This window comes from Gallus gallus, chromosome 3 (genome assembly GCF_016699485.2).
Source record: "Gallus gallus isolate bGalGal1 chromosome 3, bGalGal1.mat.broiler.GRCg7b, whole genome shotgun sequence".
Lineage (NCBI taxonomy): Eukaryota > Metazoa > Chordata > Aves > Galliformes > Phasianidae > Gallus > Gallus gallus.
This window is the reverse complement of record NC_052534.1, coordinates 29,025,979-29,049,442: the sequence shown is the minus strand read 5'-3', so window position 1 is coordinate 29,049,442 and position 23,464 is coordinate 29,025,979. Positions and strand designations below refer to the sequence as shown.

Genomic DNA, 23,464 nt, shown 5'->3' with positions numbered 1-23,464 from the left:
GATCATTTCATAGTAAGTCTGCAGCAAACTTGTAACGCTGTTGAGTATGGACTGACAGGCAGCTGACACGGAAATATTCGGCTTCAGTACCAGTGTGGACTAAATGTTTTGCGCTTGTTTTGCAACACTTGTCTTTCACTTAGTTTTATGATGCAAACTGGGAAAGAATCTGTTTGAACAATTAGGAATGGAAAGTGCCAACCCACTTTGCTCTCAACTAAATCTTTCTCTTTAGGCATCTTTTCCCTCTCAGCTGTCATTTCCTTCACCCTGGCGCCGCCTTAAATATTTTCACCATTTCTAGTCCAAGTAATCTGACAAGGGAAATGTTCTGTGGGTTCTCTCCGTTGGAAGTTTTGGTAGAAATAAAGCAGACAAGCTGGCCAGTCTGCTATGTATTTGTCCCGCTGCCCAGGCTGCTCCTCTCTAATGGGTTCCTCCAGAGAGCACGTCCCAGCTCTGGCCAGAGTTGTTTTACTGTCCCCTATATAAGTGAGTTACTGCTTTCTTTGATTGTGTTGTTTCTCTACGTGATCTCCAGAGAATGGATCCTTCTTAACAACTCCTGCTTTGACTGTGGCTTTTTAGGGTTTCCTTCTTGCGATGCTTGAAACGTTTGTTTTACATGACGGTTGATTTAGAAGGTTCCTGTACACAAATGGGGACTTGCTCAGTTTAGGTGATTAGTGTCTGTGTTTCTTTTGTTTTTGTAAAGCTAATAAGGTCTTTTTCAAGCTTATAAAGCTAAAGGGCTCTTCATCTTGAAAAAAGGAGGTGTGAGGTATGAAACTTAAATGAATTCGTGAATCATTTGAAATTGTGTTCAAAGAATGTAAGAATAAGCCTTTAGGCATGCAAATCTTCCTGAATAAATCCTGGTTGCCATAAAAGTAGAGGAGGATGTACCTAACAATAACCTGAAAGTGCAGGTTGTTGGAGCACAAGATTTTCCTGTGCCTGATGTTTCTATGCTGATTTTAGCAATGGACCTTAATGTAATTAAAGTTGGCTTTCCTTTTTTTCTTTTCATCTTATCATTTACTCTGTCTACTCATGTAGAATCAAGTTTACCTCATGTAAGTAAAATCGTAATTGCTAAAGGATCTGTATGCTTTGTGTATGTCTTAGAGATATCTCTGTCCTACTGGCAAGACCTTCACACAGTGTAAATTAACAATTCTACTACTTTATGAAAAATAACGTTGTGTGTTTTGTTCTAAAGAGGTATGAATGGATCCTTTCAGCCTGTTGAGAGCTGTATGTGATGTGGGGGGAGAAACTATGGCAGTGAGTTTCTTCTAAAAGGAGTGCTGCTAATAGAATTGCAAGAGCATCTCAAGCATCTTTGGAGATATTAATCTTAAGGCTGAGAATGGTTTCATTTTGTATGGGAACAGTTGAATCACGGCCTGAACCTCTGATTGACCACCTGAGGTGAGCACTGAGTCAGCTGCAGGGGCACAGGTGAACGCAATTTCACCTGAGTGACCGGAAGGGGTGGAGCTTGTCTCCATTTAAGGGCTGACTCCCAAGGAGGAAGGATCTCTATCTGGAGATGCTTCTTCTTGGAGCCCTTCCGTGAGCCCAGGACACGGGTAAGATCTTTATTTCATTTCTCCTTTGTAACGGGATAATCTCTCTGGTCCTATACCTGTTTGCCATACACGTTTCTGTAAGATACCATGTAAAATGGATACCATGGAAAATGTTTTCGGTACTGGGGATGTGTGTGTGTATGTATGAACAGAGGATGGCAGATCTGGGTAGAACCCAATAATTAAAGTTGGAGAGAGAATGGGGACTATTAACACTTCTAAATTCGTGTATCAAATTCAAAATCTTGCACCGTGAGTTTTGTTTTCTTAGAGTCCACATACGTTTAAGACAGAATGGAAAAATACCACAAGGAGGAGGAAGAATTCAAGGGACTTCTAGTGCTGTCCTCTCTGGGTGCTTTGGAAAGGTGTAAGAGCAATCTGTGTACATGCATGCAAATGGCCAGTGTGGTGTTTGAGTAGAATATGTTATATATGGTGGCTAATCTACTTAATTTAAACTTAGACAAGTGAACTTCCTGTCCTTAAAATATCTGTTATTAAGGCAAAAAGATACCAGAGGTGGAAGAGGGACTGTTGTCTGTTCTATATGCAAAGCGTACTACTTTGCCAATGGAAGTGTTACAGTACAGGTTTTTATATGTTTACCCAATCTATTCAGTCTTATAACTGGAAAAAATCTGAAACACGATACTTCAAAGAGTAAAGCTAAAAGATTATGTGAGAAAATCATCATATAAAAGCATGAATACTGCTGAGTGTGAGGTTTTCAGGGCCATAGAATCATAGGACGGGACCTTTAAGATCATGTAGTTCCAACCCCCTGCTACAGGCAGGGACACATCCCTCTAGACCAGGCTGCTCACAGCCCCATCCTGCCTGGCCTTGAGAACACCTCCAGGGAGGGGGCATCCCCAGCCTCTCTGGGCAACCTGTTCCAGTATCTCACCGGCCTCACAATAAAGAATTTCTCCCTGACATCAATTCTAAAGATACTGATAATGTCCCCAATACCCCTAGCTGTGTAGTTGATTTCTGTAGAAACTTTAAACTATTCTTGTAAGAAATAGAAATGTCATCTAAAATATCTGGCAATGACTGATAACAAAGAGGTAAAGAAGCTGACAGCAGCCAGTACAAATCAACGGTTTAAAAAAAATGTTAATGGAGATTAAAGTGTCTGAGAAGCCTGTGGGTAACGGGACTAAAAATTTAGCTGTTCCTAACAAAGGAGTCAGTTGTCCTAGCAGTGGTGGGGAGGAGAAATCCAGCTTCTCTTCCTTGTTGTGCCAGGGCAGAGTGTTGGCATGGTACTGTATGGTGGCAATATCATTAAAAATGTTTTTTGCTTGTTTTCACTAATCTGATACTCATCCAGTAGTGCTGTGAAAAGGCTGAAAAAATGATCTAACATAACTAATGTTAATCAACTGTAGTTTTTAGGGGAAATTAAATTGGCTGTATTTTCATAACGTCAACCCCATTCTGTTATACAAAACTGTTGTGTTATACTTTGTTTTGTAAGGTAATTCCTCTAAGGAAGCTTATTTGCATGATTAAGTCAACTTTGACCATAAATAGGCACCAAATTTGATACTGAGTATAATTAACCACAGTAGCAAATTGCCTAAGGGTGAAATGAATTCTCTATCTCTTGAAGTCTTTGAATTAAGGTTAGATGTGGGTCTGAACAGTACCTGCTTGTTAAGTGTTCACATAAGGTTCTAAAAGTATTACACAGGAAGCTGTTAAGATGTTCATCATGGTTCCTTCTGGTCTTGAGGTCCCTGTGGTTGCCAAGTACTGTTTCTAGTGGGAAATGGTAAAAAATCTTGAGTGGTCTAGTAATAGATAAAGAGACCTGAAGGACTACTCCAGTAAGTGAAGTCCTCAAGTCCATGCTTCTTTGTTGATGATAAATACTTGATGCCCCGCTTAATAGTTTTTATACAGGCTGTGGGCTTTGTTTTAGACTCCTCTTAGTTCTGAGACAGCGAATAAGATTATTCTTACACATCCCCATGAGCTATGCTGCTGGTGCTGGCCTCTGCTTCATGGCAACTTGTTTAGTCTTGAACATTCTGCCTGTTTAATTTTTCCCTGGAGAGTCTGCCTTCTTAGCTCAGTGCAATGGCATGAACACTTACGCTGGCACAAGGAGAAGAGGAGTGAAGGAGGGAAGAAATCACGGCCGCATCTTTCAACAGCAGCACTACTTTATGCTGATAGTAGAGTTATGCTGTAAGAAGATTCTATGCTCCAGAAGTATGTCTTAAGGATGCACTGAGATGTAAAACAAGAATCCTTTGCAGAGTTCGTTCAGAGAACAAACTGTCTCGGAAAAGACAAAGTCACATGAAGCTGCTGCTATTTAAGTTCCCTAGTGTTTTCTCTAGCCTCTTCTCAGGGAATCTATTCTGTTCCTACAAGTGCTGCTTGATTTAAGATTAATGTCAGACAGGAAATACGTGGCTGTGAAGCTACTAACATGGAACTAATTGAATGATTTTAATTCCCTTAAGTGGCCTATCTGTTTTCAGCTGTGCATGGTTGCTGCTTGCCTTGGTGCTCTGAAAACTGGAGATGGAGGAGTGAAAGCTTTCTGTGCAAGTTAAACTTCATTCTGGCAAAGCTTTGGGACTTGACCCGAGAGACAGCTCTTTGTTCTGTTTACATTTTTTCCAGGCTGGACAGTTTTCTTGAAGCTCTCTGCACATTTTTCTTTGCGTGGCTTATGAAGTTTTCACCCTGCTCTTGGGCTTAATTCTATCTCCTGCTTTCTGCCAACCAGTGCTTGCTTCCTGAGCAGCAGCCTTTGTCTTGTTGACCTTCTACTTCCTTTCAAAGGTCTCTTCAGAGAAGGCAGGCAGAAGTGTCTGTTCATTCAGTTCTAACAACAACATAATTAAGGTTTGCTTCTGTGGCTTAAGTCACAAACATCTTTAGCTCCTTGCATACCTACAAGAGCATGGCTAGGAAAGAAGACCCAAGGGGGAGGCAGGCTCATTTCTGAAGACACGGCTGCGTCTCTGAAGCAGATCTTTGCTGTTGCAGACCTGCACAGCTGAAGGCTGTGATACCTGTCAGGAGTAAAATAAAGTTAATAATAAAATACAGTCCTGTCCTGGGACTCATAAGGATTCTATGTGAGAAGAATCTGACAGTTTTCCTCATATTGGGAAAACAATGTTGTGAGACTCCATCTGATAGAGATGAGAACCTGCCAGAAATCATTTATGGATGGGGGTAGGGATAACTTGTACAGAACTGGAGATTGCATCTGTCTTCCTATATGTTACTTTTTGGGAGGTAGGAGCATGGTAGCAGATGGGATTGACTTTTGCAGGCCTGTAATGCACTGGGCTTCTGCTGTTGATTCTGGTGGTATGCTCAGTGCCAGTTTCTCTTGGGCAGAATGGGAATGGCGTATTAGTAACTGAGTATTATGTATACAAGGTTAATTGGATTGCAGGCTACCAATTAATTTCCTTTATCAAAATTTTCGTAGGGGGATTTTAGAAAACTGCTATTTGAGAGAGTTGCAGTGGAGAATGTCTGATAAACTGGCCCAATGTTGATTCCTGAAAGAAATGCTGAAGTATTGGTTTACATTAGAACTCAAACCTGCAAAACCCTCTGAGCTTAAGGTAGGGGATTACTGAAGAAAGATCTCAGGATTAAGCATGCAGAAGGGTTTTAAATTTAACTTTATGAATTTCTGTATCAGCTACACATGCTGCTGAACTATTAGTGACTTCAGAGCTGGTGTTATTCTCTCCATTGGGATCTAGGACCAGAACTCCTAGAGTTTTTGTGTTTTGCTCGGCTATTTGCTTACTATAACACTTGGCTTCTCCCTTAATGCTTTTATTGCACTGTGCCTCCAAAATAAATATGTCACAGTTCTCTTTTTGAAAGTAGCTTTATGGTAGACTGATTCAAATCTGAGAAAAAGTCCTGTAGTAATAGAGTGGTTCATAACTTGCTTTGCAGCCATAACATAGGAAAAACACTGATAGAGCTTGACTTGCATGTATTCCTGTACTTCCCTGTCAGAGTGGGACTGTAGGAAAAGCAAACAAAAAGAACCTGGAAGTAAACCCATTCTGAATGAATCTGACAGATACTTTTACCTCAGTGGAGAGGTAGCTTTGATCCTTCTGAATCATTTGAGTCAAAGGCAGTAACTTGTTACAGCAGAGTACTGAATAGCTTGCTCAGCACTGTTTGGAATTCTCTTAATTTCAGTCTTAAGCTTATGTAGTCCCATGCAAAACTTTAAAAGCATCAACCATGTATTAAAGAGACAGGAAAAGGGGGTAAAAGCTAATGGGTTAATTAAAGCTGCTTAAAATAGGCTTCACTCCTTTGTTCTTTAGCTAGATGGAGTCTGATGGTAATTCTAAATATTGTTGAAGATGGTAGCAACTGTTTACAGAGAACAGGGGGGAAAAAAGCACAGGTTTGGGGTTTGAGCTGTTTTATTTTTGCTTTCAAAGAAGCTGAATTGTCCTCTTCAAATAAAAGCATAGGTAAGACGGCACAGAATTAAAATCACAGTTCTTATTTGCAGCTGTAGGAAGGCAACTGTACCATTCAGTCTTGGCTCCTAAGACCTTGCAAATAGGTTATACTGTTGTCATGTTAAGGTGATGCTTTAAATTCTCTCTTATAAGGGTGCTTTTGAGAGTGCAGCAAAAAATTTCCCTGTGTAGGGATGCTGAACTTTACCGTCTTCTGGTTAAAAAGGAAGTAAAGGAAAGAGGATGCGAGAGGTGGATTGAAAGCAGAAATACAGCTTTCTTACTGGGCTGTCTCTGGAAGTGATAACATCACCTGGCTCTCCTAAATGGGAACATGGCTGTGAGGATGGTGCTGCAGTCCTGCTGCAGTGTGTGTTGCCAGATTTGTTCTTCTAGTTTGTATCATCTCTTGATTCTGGTGCCTAAGAACTGTAGTCCATTATCATCTAACATGAAGATCATCCGATTAACTTCAAGCATGCTTTTTTTTGTTCTTGCTTGTGGACCTGTGTTACTTCTGTTTCATGTGATCAGAGTGCTGTTCCTGGGCAGCATCTGCCTTTATCTTATGACAATTTTTTCTACGCTTCACTGTTTCTCCATATTGGATTGAGTCAAGGCTCTATCCATTATACAGCATTGCTCCTGTCTTATTTTTGACAAATCAAGACTGAGGAATGTAACGCTTGGCAGCTGTGTGTTGAATGCTGAAAATTGTTAGAAAAAATAAGTGCTGCCTGTAAAACACTACACTGTATCTATCCAAGTAAATGAGAATGCTGTTGTATATGCTGTGGTACCACAGCGATAATGCTGTAGGGATTCTGTCCTGTTTAGATGTGATAGACCGTCTCATTGTGTTAGACAGAGGTATTCCTCTGCATTATCTCTTCTGTAATGTTTGGAAGGAAGACAGATGATGCCTGGAGAATAAGCCTCACTGGCAGAAATTCTCTTGTATGATCTGATTTCAGATGTGATGGTACTGTTGATGAAAATGTTAGCAATCTGTAAAGCCACTACAGATAATTGTCTTGGCAAAGGGATGGGTAGGCGGGAAGGAACAGTATGGCAGATAATTGGCTGATGGACCTTGAGCCACTGTGACAATGAACTGCTGAGGGAGTTAACTTGGCATTAGTTAAGACCAAAATAAGCTACTGTCTGCAATTAGAACTGTGAAAGCCATGCAGATTTTATTGCATTCCTCTTTAGCAATCATTAAACAACAGTAGGTACAGAACCCCTAATATTATATATGGAGCTTATTTGTTGTTTTTAATAGCTTTGTTCTGAGATAATTTTTGTACCAAATCCTTTATTTCTTAGGAGAACTAAGTTTGTGATTTTATTTATTTTTTTTTTTAAGATGACTTAAGAAAATGCATTCAGGAAGAGAGGTCTGTTTTGTGTTTTTTGATGGTTGTTGGTTTTGTTTTTCCCCCTTGCTATTGAAAACTTATCTCAGGGGTCCTAGTGATCGACAAAACAAGCTGGTGACCAGGCTTATGTTGCTGTGTATTGCTGATACTGGGGAGAAATTGCAGCTTCTCTACACCTTGCTTTCTGATCCCATGTGACAGTTCTGAAAAAGAGAGTAACTAGTAAACAGTTGTTTGAAAAGCTGGGGTAAGCTTAACTCCCATGGGATTCATCCATCCCTGGAGGCATTAAAGGCAAGGCTGGATGTGGCTGTGGGCATCCTGATCTAGTGGTTGGCAACCCCAGCCTCAGGTGGAGGCTGAAACTAGGCGATCTTTGAGGTCATTTCAACCTAGGCCACTCTATGATTCTATGATACTTCAGTGTGCAAGGTGGAAATATTTTGTTTCTTGCCCATTGTTGGTATTTGCAGAGAAACCAGTCAGTTATAAACTCAGGAAACAGGTCTTCTTAAAACACGCTTGGTTCAGTATGTCATAAAGAACCAGCTCAGCACATTGTGTTTTGAACTGCAGTAAGAGTCCGGCTTTGACAGATGTTCTTTTCTTTTTTTTTTGCGTGAGTGGCAAAAAGACACCCAGGATGAGTCAGTTACCAAATGCAGGTGTTTAGTGCTCTGCAGACGCCCTACAGTATTCAAGACCATGTGTGGGAGAAGCAGATGTGATGCAAGTTACAGGGCAACATGCATTTCTGCAGCTTCTACAGGAGGTAAAGCAAGACTATTGCGTATGTTAAGAGGAGATCAGCAGGTGCCCATGATTAAATATCTGAATTCAACCCTAGATTTCTCCTTACTTCTTCAATCCTTACTGTTCCTTGCTGCACATCTACTCCATTGTGATAGTACGTTATCATAATGTTTTTAATGAAAGACTGAGTTATTCTTCCAAGAGCGTAGGCTATACTTTGTCTCCACAGCTGAGGGCAGATTGAAGAACTCTTGTTTTCCTCTTTGTAGCTTCCCCTACTCCCACAACACTGTTTGGCTTTCATTGTTCCTTCCATACTGTTCCTAGTGCTACACACTTGTACCTGTCTGTAAATGAAATTTAAACTCTCTAGTGTTTTGATACTTCTGTTGTATAACTGCATCAGTAGGTGTCCTCTTCTGAAGAGCACTTCACAAACATGTACTTAGTTTTGCATTGCATAGTAAACTCTCCTTGTACACAATTCCTGTGATGATTTAATTCTTCTGTTGACACACAGTATCTCCAACTAAAATTGTGGGATTGTTTTCTGCTGCCCAAGGGTTTGGTAGTTAGTTCCTTTGCAATTTTTGCATTTCTTTTGTCTCTCTCTATAGTTGCTTAGAAGTTTCTATGACTGGCTCATGCAGTAAGTTCTTGGCAACAGCATTTACTGAAACAGATGGAAGAAAATTTAATGAAAATATTGTTTTCAGAAAGCAATTATCGTCAAACTGAATGTGTATGTTTCAACTGTGAGCATACTGATTTGTGGGTCTTACAGTGAGCAAAGAGGAAACCTCCATCCATGCTGGGAAAACATCTTCATGGGGCAAAAACCTTCACTGGTATCCCCAATACATCTATCATCAAAGGCAGAAACAATATAATGACCTCTTAATTGTAGTTTTGTAGCAAATTTTCAGACTACCCTACCTGGCCTAGAGGAGTTAGGTTTTTGTCTCCAGGAGACGATCCTACATTTGTAGGAAGCTGAAATATCAAGTTGTGCTTTATTCACTTGATTTATTTTTTTTTAGTACAGTATGCTGTAGGAGTTGATTTAGATATTAAAGCCGTTTGCTTTGACATCTGTGTCTGTGAATGCCAAATACTTTGCTTTGATCCAGAAAATGATAGGGGCCAGGAGACATTCTCACAGAAATGTGCCTTGTTGAAACAAAACTTGTGGAGAGGAAGAGAGGAGTAATTGATTTCAAAGCATGATTGAAGCATTACAGGACAAACCTGAGATGTTTGGTCCTGAAGTGGAAACCCTTGTGGTCAGGGTTGAACCCTTGCATCTGCTCAAACAGCTTATGTTTTTGGGAGAATTTATGAAACTAAATCCTGCTGAGCTGAGAGCTCCCTCTGCCTTGTCACTAAAAGTACTAAAAACAAGAATGTCTCATGTCAATTTTGTTAGTTCTTTGAATTGCCATACTCAAGCCTTCACACACATGTTTTATGTTTGGAAACCTGCAGTTCCAAGCTACTTTTGAGAGGTGCACATGCTTATCCTGCTTCCTAATATAGCAAAAATTGTCCTTATGAAAGGGGAAGTGGAGGGAGGGTAATGGGGAGAGGACAGTTGATTAGTGCTCTGCGCTGTCTTGTTTATAGTTTCACATGTGATTGAGCATGTTCAGCCCTTCCTTTTGAAGCTGTGCAGATGTGAAAAAGGACAAGAGGGCAGGCGAAGATGAGAGACCATGTGGTGCAGTGATTATTTTCAAGTAGGAGGAAAGAATCCTGAGATCCAGCCTTTGATTTAAAATAAATAAATAATACATATTCTGGTCCTTGGCTGAGCTGATATTTGCTTTCTGGTATTTGGATTGTCTGAAATGCTCTTGAAGCTGCTTGGGTAGAGGAAGGAATGGAATGAGAGGTGGAGAGTATTTTGTGCATTTTGGGTAGTTGTTGAAAGCCCAGTGTTACTTCTCAGGACTGGCAGTGCACTGGCGATCTCAGCAACTCCAAGGAGAAAGCAAAGCAGTATCCTTCCTGTGCATTGATAGGGTTTGAGTGTTAGATGAGTTAGCTTTTGCTGCTTTGGGTTCAAAAGCTTAATGTCATAAATCCTGAGGTCTTAAGCTCAAGAGGAACAGAAAAGAAGGGTCTTCCATGTTGGACAGCTGCTGAACACTGTATCTGAGACTTCTGTTTATCCAAGTATTAAGACTTTCCTTCTTGAAGATCTCAATGCAAGTCCTAAGATGTTGGAGCTTAAGAAGAAACTGGCACATATGGCCAGATAGTTCCTTGCTGAATTCAGTGGCACCTTTAGTGGGGAGCTCATATGAGGCCTGCTCCAAAAGTGATGATTCCTATTTTATTATGTTGGCCCACAACATCAGAGGTGGATGTATGGCAGTAGAAGTTGAACTTTTCCACCAATATTTCATTACATGTTGCTGAGGGACAGCCTGACAAAATGGCATCTGACGTGGAAGTTTGTATGCAACAAAGGTGTTTTATTGAATTCCTCCACGTGGAGGAAATGGCTATCACTGACACTCATTGGTACTTTCTGAACGCCTGTGGGAACCAAACAGTGGATATGAGCACAGTGAGGTGGTAGGTTATACGTTTCTGCAGTGGTGACAGTGGCTGGGGATCACTTCTGCTGATGGAAATGCATAGTAATGGTTTCAATCCTGTTGAAAAAATAGCATTTTGCTGCTGACAATTTGCTCTATCCAAAGGTGCTATTGTGCTCTTTGTATCTGTTGTAGTTTCCAAGGAAATAAATACAAGGCATTACTTTTGAGTGACCTACATACATTATCATAATGAGACCCTTACCTCTGCTAAAGATAGTAGATTATTAACATATTCCAAAAATGTTTATTTCTTTATTAGTGAAAATAAGTGATGCCTTGTCCCTCTGCTCCAGCTGTTCTATACATCAATTTTAAATCATCTGACAGATTGCTTACATTATATGATCTGTAAAGAATAAGAAACGTGATCTGTTCAATATACAGAGTACTGCTATTTCTAGACTATATTTCAGCAGTGGTAGCAGTGACATGAAAGACAAGTGTCATTCTGGATGGCCATACAGGTTTTTAAGAGCATGGCATGTAGGCTAGTGCTCATTGCTGGTGAAAATGCATAGCAAATAGTGGTGACCATGTTGGCAAATAATATTTTGTAGCTGAGAACTTGTTCCATCAAGTAGTGCTATTGTACTCTTCGTATCTGTTGTAGTTTCCTTTCTAGGAAACAAATAGGAGGCATTACTTTTGGAGAGATCTATGTAATTTTCTGCTTTTTGCTGTCAGAGAGGGTGCTGGAAGGCTTTTTCTATGGTGCTCTTGAGCTACTGAAGTCATAGGTTCAATTAGTAACCAAGGAACAGAAGTGTTTACAGGAAAAGCTCAGAGAAGCTGGTAATAGGTGCTTCTCTGAAAGGAAAGCTATTTTCATCCACTGCTTTTTTTTCTTTTTTTTTTCCTGATAAATGTAGGATTTGTCCACATTGATCCAACTGCTGATGAAGTATGTTGTGAAATATGACTTGAAGCATAATTAATATTATATTATCTGAACAGTCAAGCAGCTCTAAAGGAGGAGCTAAGAATAGTAATGTGACCTCATCAAAAGGGTCACTCAGACTTCCGTAATGTCAGTTGATTATACTGAAGTCAAAACTAGGTGGTGTAATTTGGGAAGGGAAAGTGACGAATGTGGAAATCCAGGTGATGTCAAATGTCCTAAAGTGTGGTCTCATTATCTTCAGAAAAGGTACTGTGCAGATATCTCCAGTGATAGTTCTCTGGTACTGTGTCTAATTGAGGTAGCACTGCCTTTTAAGTACCTTTCCCTTTGAAATAACCTTCTGTATTTAAAGGGATTGAATTGACACTGGTGTTATCTTGTTGTTTTTCAGCCTGAATATCAGCTGAAGGAGAACTGTTGGGAGGTAGAGCACCAACATCTGCAGGGCTTCTCTTACAAGTGTATAATAACTGCTGAGAAATCAAGTCTTGACTGATGGTCAAGATGGTTTTAAGAAACTAGCTGAGGCATCCTGCTATTCATATGCTTTTGTATTCACTCCGAATTAGAAATGAAGATACATGATTACAAACTGCAGGGGGGAATAACACTGTTCTATGGACAGATAACCTTGTTGTAGAGTTTTGCTGTGCTACAGCTTTTTCTGCTCCCAGCAGTACTGTTGTAGCAAGGCATTTGCTAAGTGGGAAAGTATTTTCAAGAAGCTGTAAACGAGCCTCACGCTTTATGCCACCTTGAAAGGTATGAAACATCTAAGTCATTCTTTCTGACAGGGAGACTCATCTCAGAATGGAAGGTGGTTATAGGTCACAACATTGCAGTGTTGGGGTGTGAACTGAGGACAAAACCCGTGTAAGTGTAAATCCATGTTATGAATAAAACAGTGCTTTAATTGGTGCAGATTCATTTGCACAGAAAAAGTAAGATTCTTATTATACAGGAAAGAATGTCAAATGAAAATGAACATAAAGCTAATGGTGTACAATCTTCACCTACCTCAGTCTCTGTTGTACTGATTCTGGACAGCATTACCTTGAAATAATGTGTCACATTGGATTTTTATTGGTCTTTTTTGAGGTGAGAAAAGTTTGACTTGTTAGTGTTTCCAAGATAAAAAGCTGTAAATTTAATCTGAGTCATCCTCTCAGAAGTTTGATGTCATTTTTCCTACCTGAAGCAAGAATACCAAGGCCATAATGGAGTGTGCTTCGTTATGTGTTAGGTTTTCTAGCACTTGCTTTTGAAGACTAGGATTAGTATTTTGGAGGTGCTAGTTGTTGTAACATAAAATATAAGCCCTTAACAGCAAGTAGAAATCTTACAGAAGGAGGTTTTTCACTTTCTGTCACATGTAAGATCTCTTATTTAACGACTGGGGGAAGAGGAAAGATGATAATCCCAGGAGTCACTGGCCAGAGTTCTGAGAAATTTTCCTTCCTCTCTGAAGTTTCACGGTGTATTTTGTCCAAACTCGGCCCCTTCAAGGTTTATACTCTGTGCTCCAATTTCACTATATCAGAATAGTGCCTTTGTGCATAGCTCACCTTTGTACCTATGGATGCTGGTATTTTTTTTGTAAGAGCAGCAGTAGAATCATAAAAGTTGGAGGGGACCTCTAGAGATCATCAAGTTCATAACCTCTTTGGGCAGCCTGTTCCAGTGCTCTGTCACTCTCACAGTAAAGAAGTTATTTCAGTTAACTATATGGAACTTCCTGTGTTCCAGTTTTTGCCTGTTGGTCCCTATCCTGTCACTGCACACCACTGAAAAGAGTCCAGCCCCTTCCATTTGTTTTTTGCCCATTAGATATTTATAAACATTGATGAGATCCCTTCTCAGTCTTTGCCCCTCCAGGCTGAACTGATGCAGATCACTCAGCCCTTCCTCAAATAGTCTCAAAGATGTTGGAAAGTGATTGAAATGCTTCCTTTTACAGTAGGGTCTATGAAGATAAATGGTGGCTACAGAAAGAGGGTTTCCTGCAAAGATGTTGAGGTTTTATAAAGCGTTCTGTCTTCAGACTACTGAATGAGCTAATTTATCACTAGAGATTAATTACATTTAATTAGGTACCTACACTGAAAGGCCCCCAGTCTGTGTGCTCTTGTCTGTCTTAATTATCCTGCCTCCATTTTATGCTACTTAAGCTTCACTGTTGCTCACCTCCTTAATGTCCTTCACCCATTCTTGCCTTTTCGTTCTTCCATTTTAAGTAGTCAGCTGTGTTTCCGTCCTCCTCTCCACTATCCGTCTTTGATATATCTTCATCCAGCAAAACTACTGCTGGTGTTATCACTCCTGTGGCTGAGTATAAATGGAAGGAGGTAAACCTCAACAAAAACACAATGAACTGATGCTTTTAGCAACGAGAAGCAGCCCTATAATTAATAATACTCTTGCATTTGTTCCAAATTCTGAATACTGGCCTAGGGGCTTTGTCTTCATATAAGCATTCTTAGTGCTTTGATATTGCTGAAGAAATTAAATCACTCCTCAATAAAATACAGTATCTCTTATTTGAATATCAGCTGTTACCATCTGTCTAACTACATGGGTCCCATAGAAGCTGCAACAGGTAGCATATAGTAAAGTCAAATTTAAGCTGACTCTGGTAACACTGCTGAAGCAGAACGACCTGTTGAATAGAGAGAATAAAGTATATAGTCCTGGGTTTTGTATTTGATTGTCATAATACCAGTGACTGTAGTTAATAGAAACTTACTAAATCAATCTCCACAAAAAGGCATTTCTAATTAGCAGATTTTAAGAGTAAAATAATCTCATTGTTAGTTGTCATCTCACGTCATGAGAAACTGCTATGGAGTAGAATATTTCTACTTTTTCATTAAATAGAGGAATAGAGGCTTGCCTTTTTTTTCCTAATTTTTAATTACAACTGGCTATTACTGTATTCACGAGGACAATAAATGAAAACTAGATTTAGAAGGGAGTATTTTGTTTCAAAGTATCTCTGCCTCCAACAAGCTATTTTTCTCAGTGCAAACAGTTCTAGGTTTATGGTGATAGTTGAAAATGTAGTCTTTTACTTCTAAATGAAACTGTGTATGCATATTAATCTGAAAGTCTGGATTTGGATCAACTGGATGCATTCATTTGCATGCATAATCAGTTACTTTTTGGGAAGATGTGGAACACTGAGTAGCCTCAGAAAATATTCTGAATCACAACTTCAGAGTTCATCTGGAGAATGTTCCTTTTAATTTATGTACTGAAGTATTAACATGGTGATGAGAGGGGGTAAAACAATCCTGTATAACTTTAATAACTACCCTTGAAAAGATGAAGACATTTAAACAATGTGTAACCTGAAAGTTTCCTTCTGAAGACTATCTGGGAGAAACTTAGGTTTGAAAGTTCTTCCCTCTCCCCACACCGGTCATTCATTCCTTTTTCAGTCTACAGTGATCTGTAGATGACATTCTGGAGCCCCTGGCTGTGTTTCTCCACGCCCTACTTTAGGCAATAATGTTTTCACAGAATCACAGTATTGCAGGGGTTGGATGGGACCTCAATCTACAGGTTTGTGTTACCACATGCACACGGGGTTAACATTCAGTAGGGTGCGTTCATTTTTATACTGGTGACTTTAGTCCAGACAGACTTTGGCAGCATTTATTGGCATAGGTGAGATGTGACCAGGATGATTTAAATCAGGAAGACAAGGGTCAGAGTAGGAAAGATCCACAGGCTTGTACTTGTTTTGACTTCTGTGGGAGCTGGCCAAATTCTTTCAAAATTGTGACCATGAGGCCCTAGCTACAGTTAAGAGCTGCTTGTAAATACAGGCAGCTACCATTCTTTAAAAACAACAGATACCTACTAAATGTACTTCTCATCAGGTGTAGAAGTGCATCCTTGTAATTAGATGTTATGGCTTAATCCAGGCAGCAGCACAATGCATGACGGTTTTTCTCTGATTGCTTATTTCTTCCCTAAAACAATATTTTTAATCACTGGAAGATTCAAGAGCAAAGAAGGGATTTGAGATCTATAGTCCAAGAATGCCACTTCTGGGTTTTTTTACCAGAGTGATTACAGAACCACCTTTTAAAGTTGCATTATCAATTACTTAGATCCTGGTAATCCTTACGTTTGTAATTCAGCTTATATGAATATGGAGTGAGAATTGCTGCCTCTGTACTTAATTGCAGTGGGTAAGCTGGGCCTCTGTGAGCATGGTGAGGCTTTGGTCAGGGTTGAGTGAGCAGCCAGCACTAAGTTCTGTAGTTTAATAACATCTGATAGCCTTTGTGCCTGTGCAGAGTCTGTATGTACTTCCCACCCTGTCCCTTGGTACTTGGAAAAGGTGATACTGCAGCCTGTCATACTGTGCCAAAAAGAAGTCCCTGCTCTTTCTGTGGCCTCAGGAAAAATATGTTCCAGCCCTGGAAGTGTTCAAGGCCAGGTTGGGTGGAGTTCTTGGGCAACCCGGTCTAGTGGAAAGTGTCCCTGCCCATGGAAGGGGATTGGAACTAGATGATCTGGAAGGTCTCTTCCAATCTGAACCCCTCTGTGATTTGGGACAGCAAAGCTAACTTAGCTTGGGTTTCATTGAGAGCACAGCTTAGTTGTTTGTTGTTTTTTTTTCTTTCTTCATGATACCACTAGAAAGAGATTTCTTTAGTTGCAGTTAACCACATAGTAGCATCTTGTAATGTTTATTATAAGTAGTACTGTTTTGACTTTGTAGAATCATTAAGGTTTCAAAAGACCTCTAAGATCATCTAGTCCAACTGTCCATCTACTGTCAATATTGCTCACTAAACCACGTCCTAAAGTACTACATCTACCCTTGTCTTACACATCTTCAGGGATGGTGACTCCACCAGCTCTCTGAGCAGCCTGTGCCAGCACCTCACCACTCTTTTGGAGAATAAATATTTCCTAATATCAAACCTGAACCTCCCTTGGCACAACTTGAGGTCATTCCTTCTTGTCCTATCACTGTTACCCAGGAAATGAGGCCAACCCCCACCTCACCACAACCTCCTTTCAGGGAGCTTTAGAGAGCAATAAAGTCTCCCTGAGCCTCATCCAGACTAAATAATCCCAGTTTCCTTAATCACTCTCTGTAAGACTTGTGCTCCAGACCCCTCACAGCTTTGTTGTCCTTCTCTGGACACGCTGCAGGGCCTCAGTGTCTTTCTTGTAGTGAGGGGCCCAGAACTGATCACAGTACTCAAGGTGCAGCCTCATCAGAGCTGCGTACAGAGGGATGATCACCTCCCTGGTCCTTTTGACTTTCTGATACAAGCCAGGATGCCACTGGCCTTCTTGGTTGCCTGGGCACAACAGGTGGATCACCTGGTCATAGAAGGAGACGAGGTTGGTCAAGACTTCTTCGCATTCTCCTATTTAGGCTATGTGGAAAATCTGGTTTAAATTCAGTATTTGAGACTCATGATTTCTCTTTCAGAGTACAGATGGATCCCTCTCTGGGGTTGTGCAGAAGTGGAAGGAGTACCAGCTCCAATGCCTGAAATACTTGTATGAGGCACCTCCTATTGCAGCAGGTAAGTCTGCTTGGTAGGGATACAAAGTATTGTTAAAATGCAAGGTAACAATCATAAGGGAGCAATAATGGTCTTGAAAGTACTTCTCCAGCTTACTATCCTGTCTATCTCTCCTTTATTTCATTTCCTTCAACCTGCTTCCTGTGGGACTCTTCCCTCTGCTGAGAGGAACCATTTTAAGGAAGAATTTCATTGTAAAGATTTTCATCTTCAGATTCAGAGTGTCTTGTGGTGGCTGTAGTGCATCAAAGTAGGTTACTAATACAGCACCCTTGAAATTTATGTAGAGGTAAGGGTTGAGAGAGTACAGATATTAGGAAGCCTAGGACTGTGCTGTTTACATTAATCTAGTAGTAGGAATTATTTTGAGCATTGTAAAATGCTGAAATGGTGTTTAAAACAAAACACGCACGTGCAGAAAAAGTGCCCAGTGCAAATGAGAATGTGGCTTATCTTAGCAGTTGTGCTGCTCCAATGTGCTGAGAGCAGCTGCCATGTGCCAGCACTGTGGTGTTTAGAGGACACTGGTGACTTGTCAATGATACTCAAAACTGGGCACAATATGGGCACTCCTGTGCTTCAGTGCTGTTATGGCACACTAAAAAAGATGAGATGTGTCTAAAGCTACATCTGAATAAATACTTCAAAACTACCAGTTTTCCTTTTCTTAACCATATTATTATGGTAGAGCAAGAACAGTAGGTGATGACAACAATGGCTGCAAAACATTCATTTCTCTCTGCTCCATTATCCTGTTGAATGGTTGAGTGCTGCCCTCTAAGAATGACAGTTTAATAAATCTGAAGTTGAAGTACTCTCATGTTGATTAAGCTGTAATGCAAAGTTATGGTTGTGTGTGGGTATTTTGTTGATGGATCTCTATATATTAGATTAGACTTCCAACCGCATGACTGTGAGCCAATTCCCAGCAATGATTATCTACAGTATTCACAGCAAAAATTGTTTTAAATCCAACTGAGACATATGAGGGTGTGGATGAGAAAAGATAAAAATGGTTTAATATTGATGTGCCTTCCATGTCCCTTGATTGATGAATTTTTTTCCCAACTTTCCTGTTACATAGGGATAAATAAGACCTGTTTGTCCAAAAAACTTTAACTCCAAAGTTTGAACGCATAATACTATTATGGCTTAAATGCACATGCTGTATTTTATCTTTTGCTCTTCAGTCTTTTCCTTGCTAATGTTAATACAAGACAGTGGCTTGCCCTTTCTTCCATCTCTTTGTAGAAGGCAAGTTCTGCAACAGAACATTTGACAACTATGCCTGCTGGCCTGATGGACTGCCTGGCACCTATGTGAACGTCAGCTGCCCCTGGTATTTACCTTGGGCTAACACAGGTAAGAGTTCTTCCTTGTAAGAACAGCTTTAAACCAACCCTGTTTTACTTGCACAGCATTTGAAATAATATTGGCTTTAGCAGTCACGAGTGCATTCAGTTCTCTGTAATATAAAGGCAGGAATGGGAATTAGTATAGTATTTTCTTTATTTCTATGTATCAGGAGAAGATGAGAGAAAAGACTTTCTAAAGGTTGAATTTAGTTTGGATTTTTGTGCTCTCATCTGCTTTTGCTGTTTGAATAGTAGTGACTGTTAATGAAACAGTACTGTGATGCTTGTTGGTGAAGATGAGCTAACAGTAGTAACAGTACAGTTTGAAATCAGAGATAATAGCAGCAAAACTTTAAGATAGGTCCTCCTGTAGTAGATGTAGAAAAATGATCTAAAGTGAAAAGTGTTGTGTTCCTTCATGGAAAAAGTTGTTTGTTAGAATACCACAAGGTGAAGGTACTGGTGGATGCAGAGACTTCTTTTTTTCTCTGACAGATATATCTCTGAAGGTGATGTTCTTTACATCCTTAAGTAGTACACATTCATCTGACACCACTTGAAGGCAATTCATGTGGATTCCTTCATCTAGTATCTGTCCCTGAATTCAGAAACTTGTGCAACTTCTTTATGAAGATCTAAGTTTTGAGTATAAATGGGCTGTCTTGTGTGGTGGATTGAACTTGGCCCATGGTAAGGGACAGCATGCTGTTAATGAGGCTGTATAAATCTAGCTGTTGAAGGTAAAGGTAGTTTAGGTGTGTAGTATAAGTTGTAGGCCTTAGTGAGGGGGTTTTGGAAATGAGAAATAGGACAGTCAAAGGATACTTTGGTGTAACTTGAGACCTGGAAGTGATGAAAATCCTATGGAATAAGAAATAAAAATTGCACTGTCTGACTACCTGGAGGTAAATTTCATCATAGTGCTCTTCTTTGCACCTGTGGCTTAAACAGCATTGATAACATGCCAGTGATTTGACTGTTATTTAACAGGGCTTGCACAGCATCGAGGCTTTCTCTCTAACCCATTTACTGGCCTTGTTGAGGGGGAAGAGTTTGGAAGATGACATAGCCAGGTCAGCTGACCTGATGTGATCAAAGGGACATTCCCTGCCATATGGCAGCATGTTCAGCCAAAAAAAGCTCGGGGAAAGAGGGAGGGAGGGGGAATACTCATAGCTGTGGCATTGGTGTTTCCAAGTAACTGTTCTGTGTGCTGAAGCCCTGCTTTCCAGGAAGTGGCTGGACATCTGCCTGCCGATGTGAAGAAGTGAATAAATTGCTTATTTTGCTTTGCTTGCGTGAACAGCTTTTGCTTTTCTTATCGAACTGTTGTTACCTTGAAGATGAGTGAAAAATTCTCAGACCAAAATAACATTGTAATACCTAAAAAGGTGGGCAATTTCCATGCATGGAAGAGCTTCACCTCTCATCCCATCACTGCTTTACTACAACGAAAGTGCACTGTGATGGGTATCTAGCAGACAGGCAAGGTCAACTTGGTGCATCCACTATGGACTTTTCCATAGGCCACGTGGGAATACCTGCTTTGGTGCCTGAAGCACCTCTTCGCCTTCAGTATTATCAACTTTGATGTTCACGTGGTTGTTTCTTACAGTTTGAGAAGTGACAGGTCAACTTTTGTAACCCTTAAATTTCCTGGCTGACTTCAATCTGGTTTTAGAGATAAGACTCTAAAACAAAATTGAGTCTGAATTGCTATTTTAATTTAATTGTTGTAGCTTTTATATAAGGTTCCCATGTCTTCCTCTGAAGTCCAGCATTATTAACGTGCTTGATGGTTAGGGACCTTGTGATGTGGGAACAGGCAATCTCTTCCATTCTCTTGACTCCTGTGCTCTGTGATTCCTACAGTTATTTGGGTACTCCTGTCCTGCTTGCTTTCTGAAATGACTTGTATTACGCATAGACAGTCTTACTGCTGTCTTGTTTGTGTTGAACTTGTGTCAGGGTGATTATTTTTTTTTCTAGATGCATTTCTTTGTTTTCCCAGGTGGATATCATGAATATGATGTTACTCTGTATTTCTATCTTCTGAGTATCTTTTTGTACTGTATCTTAACTGTATTGGTAGTAACTGATAATTTTATAACTGCTGATGTTAAAATGCTGCTTCCCTATCCTTCTCTGATTAGTAATTAAGATATTGCAACTTTAGAATGGATAAACAAGATTTTATGAATGTGTGGTATTAGTATTTACCTTGCAATTAATTGAGATAGAAGTTTGTGGTGCTGCAGAACTTTTTCCATTAAACTTAATACTTCTGGATACCTAATACTTCTGGATATCTAAAACTTTTTACAGGATTCAACTGCTTTCCTCTAAACTTGTTTACTTCCATCTTTGAGATACTGGACACAGTTGTTTGACTTTTAACTGCTTTTGAAACATCACTGCTGGTGAGAATCAAGATGTTAAACAGTACCACAGATTAATAAATTTTTGGATGTGCAATATCTTTGATACTCCTGGAAACAAGTAAAATTAATTATCCTGAAAGCTGTATTTGTTTCAGTGAAAAGACTACCATCATTTTGAAAAATCATACAGCATGCTAGGGAGGATTGCAAAAGTACTTCAGAAAATATCTGGGTTTGTTCTTATGTGCATCCTGTGAATATACCTCAGTCTGTGTTGTTGGAAATATTTTGTCATCTAATACAAAACACAAGAGGCTGCTACTAGTGTGTGATGTGTAATTTAGGGGTCTGAATTACTGTGCATTTTCAGATGTCTTGTGGAGTCATGTTCAAAGTGAATGCTAATGGACTGCCACAATGGAGAGGTAACTTCTTTATAATAGAAGATCTATAACAATAGGAAATTGGATGCCCTGACTTGCAGTAATCACATAAGCATGTTTATTACTTATTCTTGCATAGCTCACTACTTAAAACTTAAAATAGATGGAAGCCCTGCAGTGCTAAGATGTCTTTATATGCTTAAAATCAAGAAAATGGAAAGATAAGACCTTGTTTAGAAAGTACCTTCAAAATGTGTTCAGTAAAGATCATTAAGCATGAAGGACTTCAGCTAAGCCTACTTTGTTGAAGACTACTGTTCTTTGATTAGGAGCCAGTTTTTAAAATGCATGAAAAGTTTGCTGTAGAACCATACCACCTAGAAATCCCCTGGGAAGTAAACTGAATGCTGTCTGATAGAATCCTGAAATGTAGGAAGCATTGAGAGTTACCTGGCATTACCTGGCAGTTTCCATTAAAAGTGTTAGAGAGCTGGAAGCAGTGACGGATGACCTAGGAGAAATGCAGAGACACTGAGCATCCAAAAATGGGGGTTAAGACAGCCAAAGTCTACCCAGAATCTGTCAAGTTAAGGGTGATGTAAAAATAATGATAATCTGAAGCAATATCAAAACCAAAGGGCTAGTGAGAGAAAAATTGAATCCACTGCTGTATGTAGTAGGGGACCTTGTGGAAAAGAACATGGAAATGAATGAGACGCTCACTGCCTTCTTCACAATGGTCTCTACAGATAAGGCTTGCCTGAAGCAATCTAGGGCCACTAAGATCTGTAGTAAAGTCTGGAGGAAGGAAGACATGCCCTTCGTAGGGGAAGATCAGACTAAGACATACTTAAATTGGATGTACACAAGTCTATGTGTTGTACCAGCAAGTGCTGAACTACCTAGATGGTGTCATTGTGAGGTTAATCTTGATAATCTTTAGAAAAGTTGTGGAAACTGGGGAGGTGGTTCCTGAGCACTGGTAGAAAGCAACTGTCTCCTCTTTTCAAGAAGAGTAAGAAGGAATCTGGGGAGATATGGTCAACTTCACGAGTCACTGGGAAGCTGATGGAGCAGATAATCCTGGAAACTGTTTCCAATCGCATAAAGGACAAGGTGATTAGAAGTAGCATGGATTTATGAAGGTGTAATCATGCTTGATGAACCTGAGCCTTCTATGATAAGGTGACTAGCTCAGTATGTGAGGAGAGAACAGTAGATGTTGTTTATCTTGACTTTAGTAAGGCTTTTGGCACCGTCTCCTGTAACATTCTCTTTGATAAACTGATCAAGTGTGAACTACACAAAAGTGGGCAATGAGATGAGCTGAAAACTGTTGCTGGGCTCAAAGGGGATCATCAGCATAAAGCCCTCTTGAAGCCTAGTCTCTATTGGTATACTGCAGGGACTGTAAGTGGGGCTAATACTGTTTAACATTTCTGTTAACAATCTGGATGATGAAACTAAGTGTACTTTCAGCAAGTTTGCAGACAGAACAAAACTGAAGGAGTAATAGATGCACCACATGAGTTCGCAAGGACCTGGAGAGACTGGAGAAATGGGCTGTCAGGAACTCTGTGGAGTTCCACAGAAGGAAGTGCAGTCTCCCTCCTGGGGAGGGGAATAACTGCATGCACCAGTGTGGGCTGGGGGCTGACTGATTGGAAAGCAGCTCTGTGGGAGAAAGCCATGTAGGTCCTGGTGGACACCAAATTGAACGTAAGCCAATAATATGCCCTTGAGACAAGGAGGATCAGCAGCTTCCTGGGCTGTACGGGGCAGAGTGTCACTGGCAGTTTTATGGGAATGGTCTGTTCCTTAGCTCTAGGGAGTGGAACCTGTCTGAAGTGTGTTTTCTTGTTCTGGGTTCTGCACACAAACTGTGTACTGAAGTTAGTCCTGCAATTGGATGTGATAGTGATTAAGGGTTGAAGTATCTCTCATGAATACAGGTTGAGAGAGCTGGGATTCTTCAACCAGGAGAAGAGAAAGTTCTGGAATGTGTGTGTGGAAATCTTATTGATATGTATAAGCGTACATACTTGAAATACAGGAAGCTTCCTTTAAGT

The 23,464-nt window shown here is 40.1% G+C and overlaps 1 protein-coding gene across 1 annotated transcript in view; it reads left to right on the top strand.

Moving 5' to 3' along the window:
• Positions 1 to 23,464, top strand: part of GLP1R (glucagon like peptide 1 receptor) — a 79,346-nt gene that overhangs the window by 11,800 nt on the left and 44,082 nt on the right. Inside the window, 2 exon segments of the mRNA NM_001135551.1 lie at positions 17,180 to 17,276; positions 18,528 to 18,638. Coding sequence (NP_001129023.1) covers positions 17,180 to 17,276; positions 18,528 to 18,638 — 208 coding nt within the window.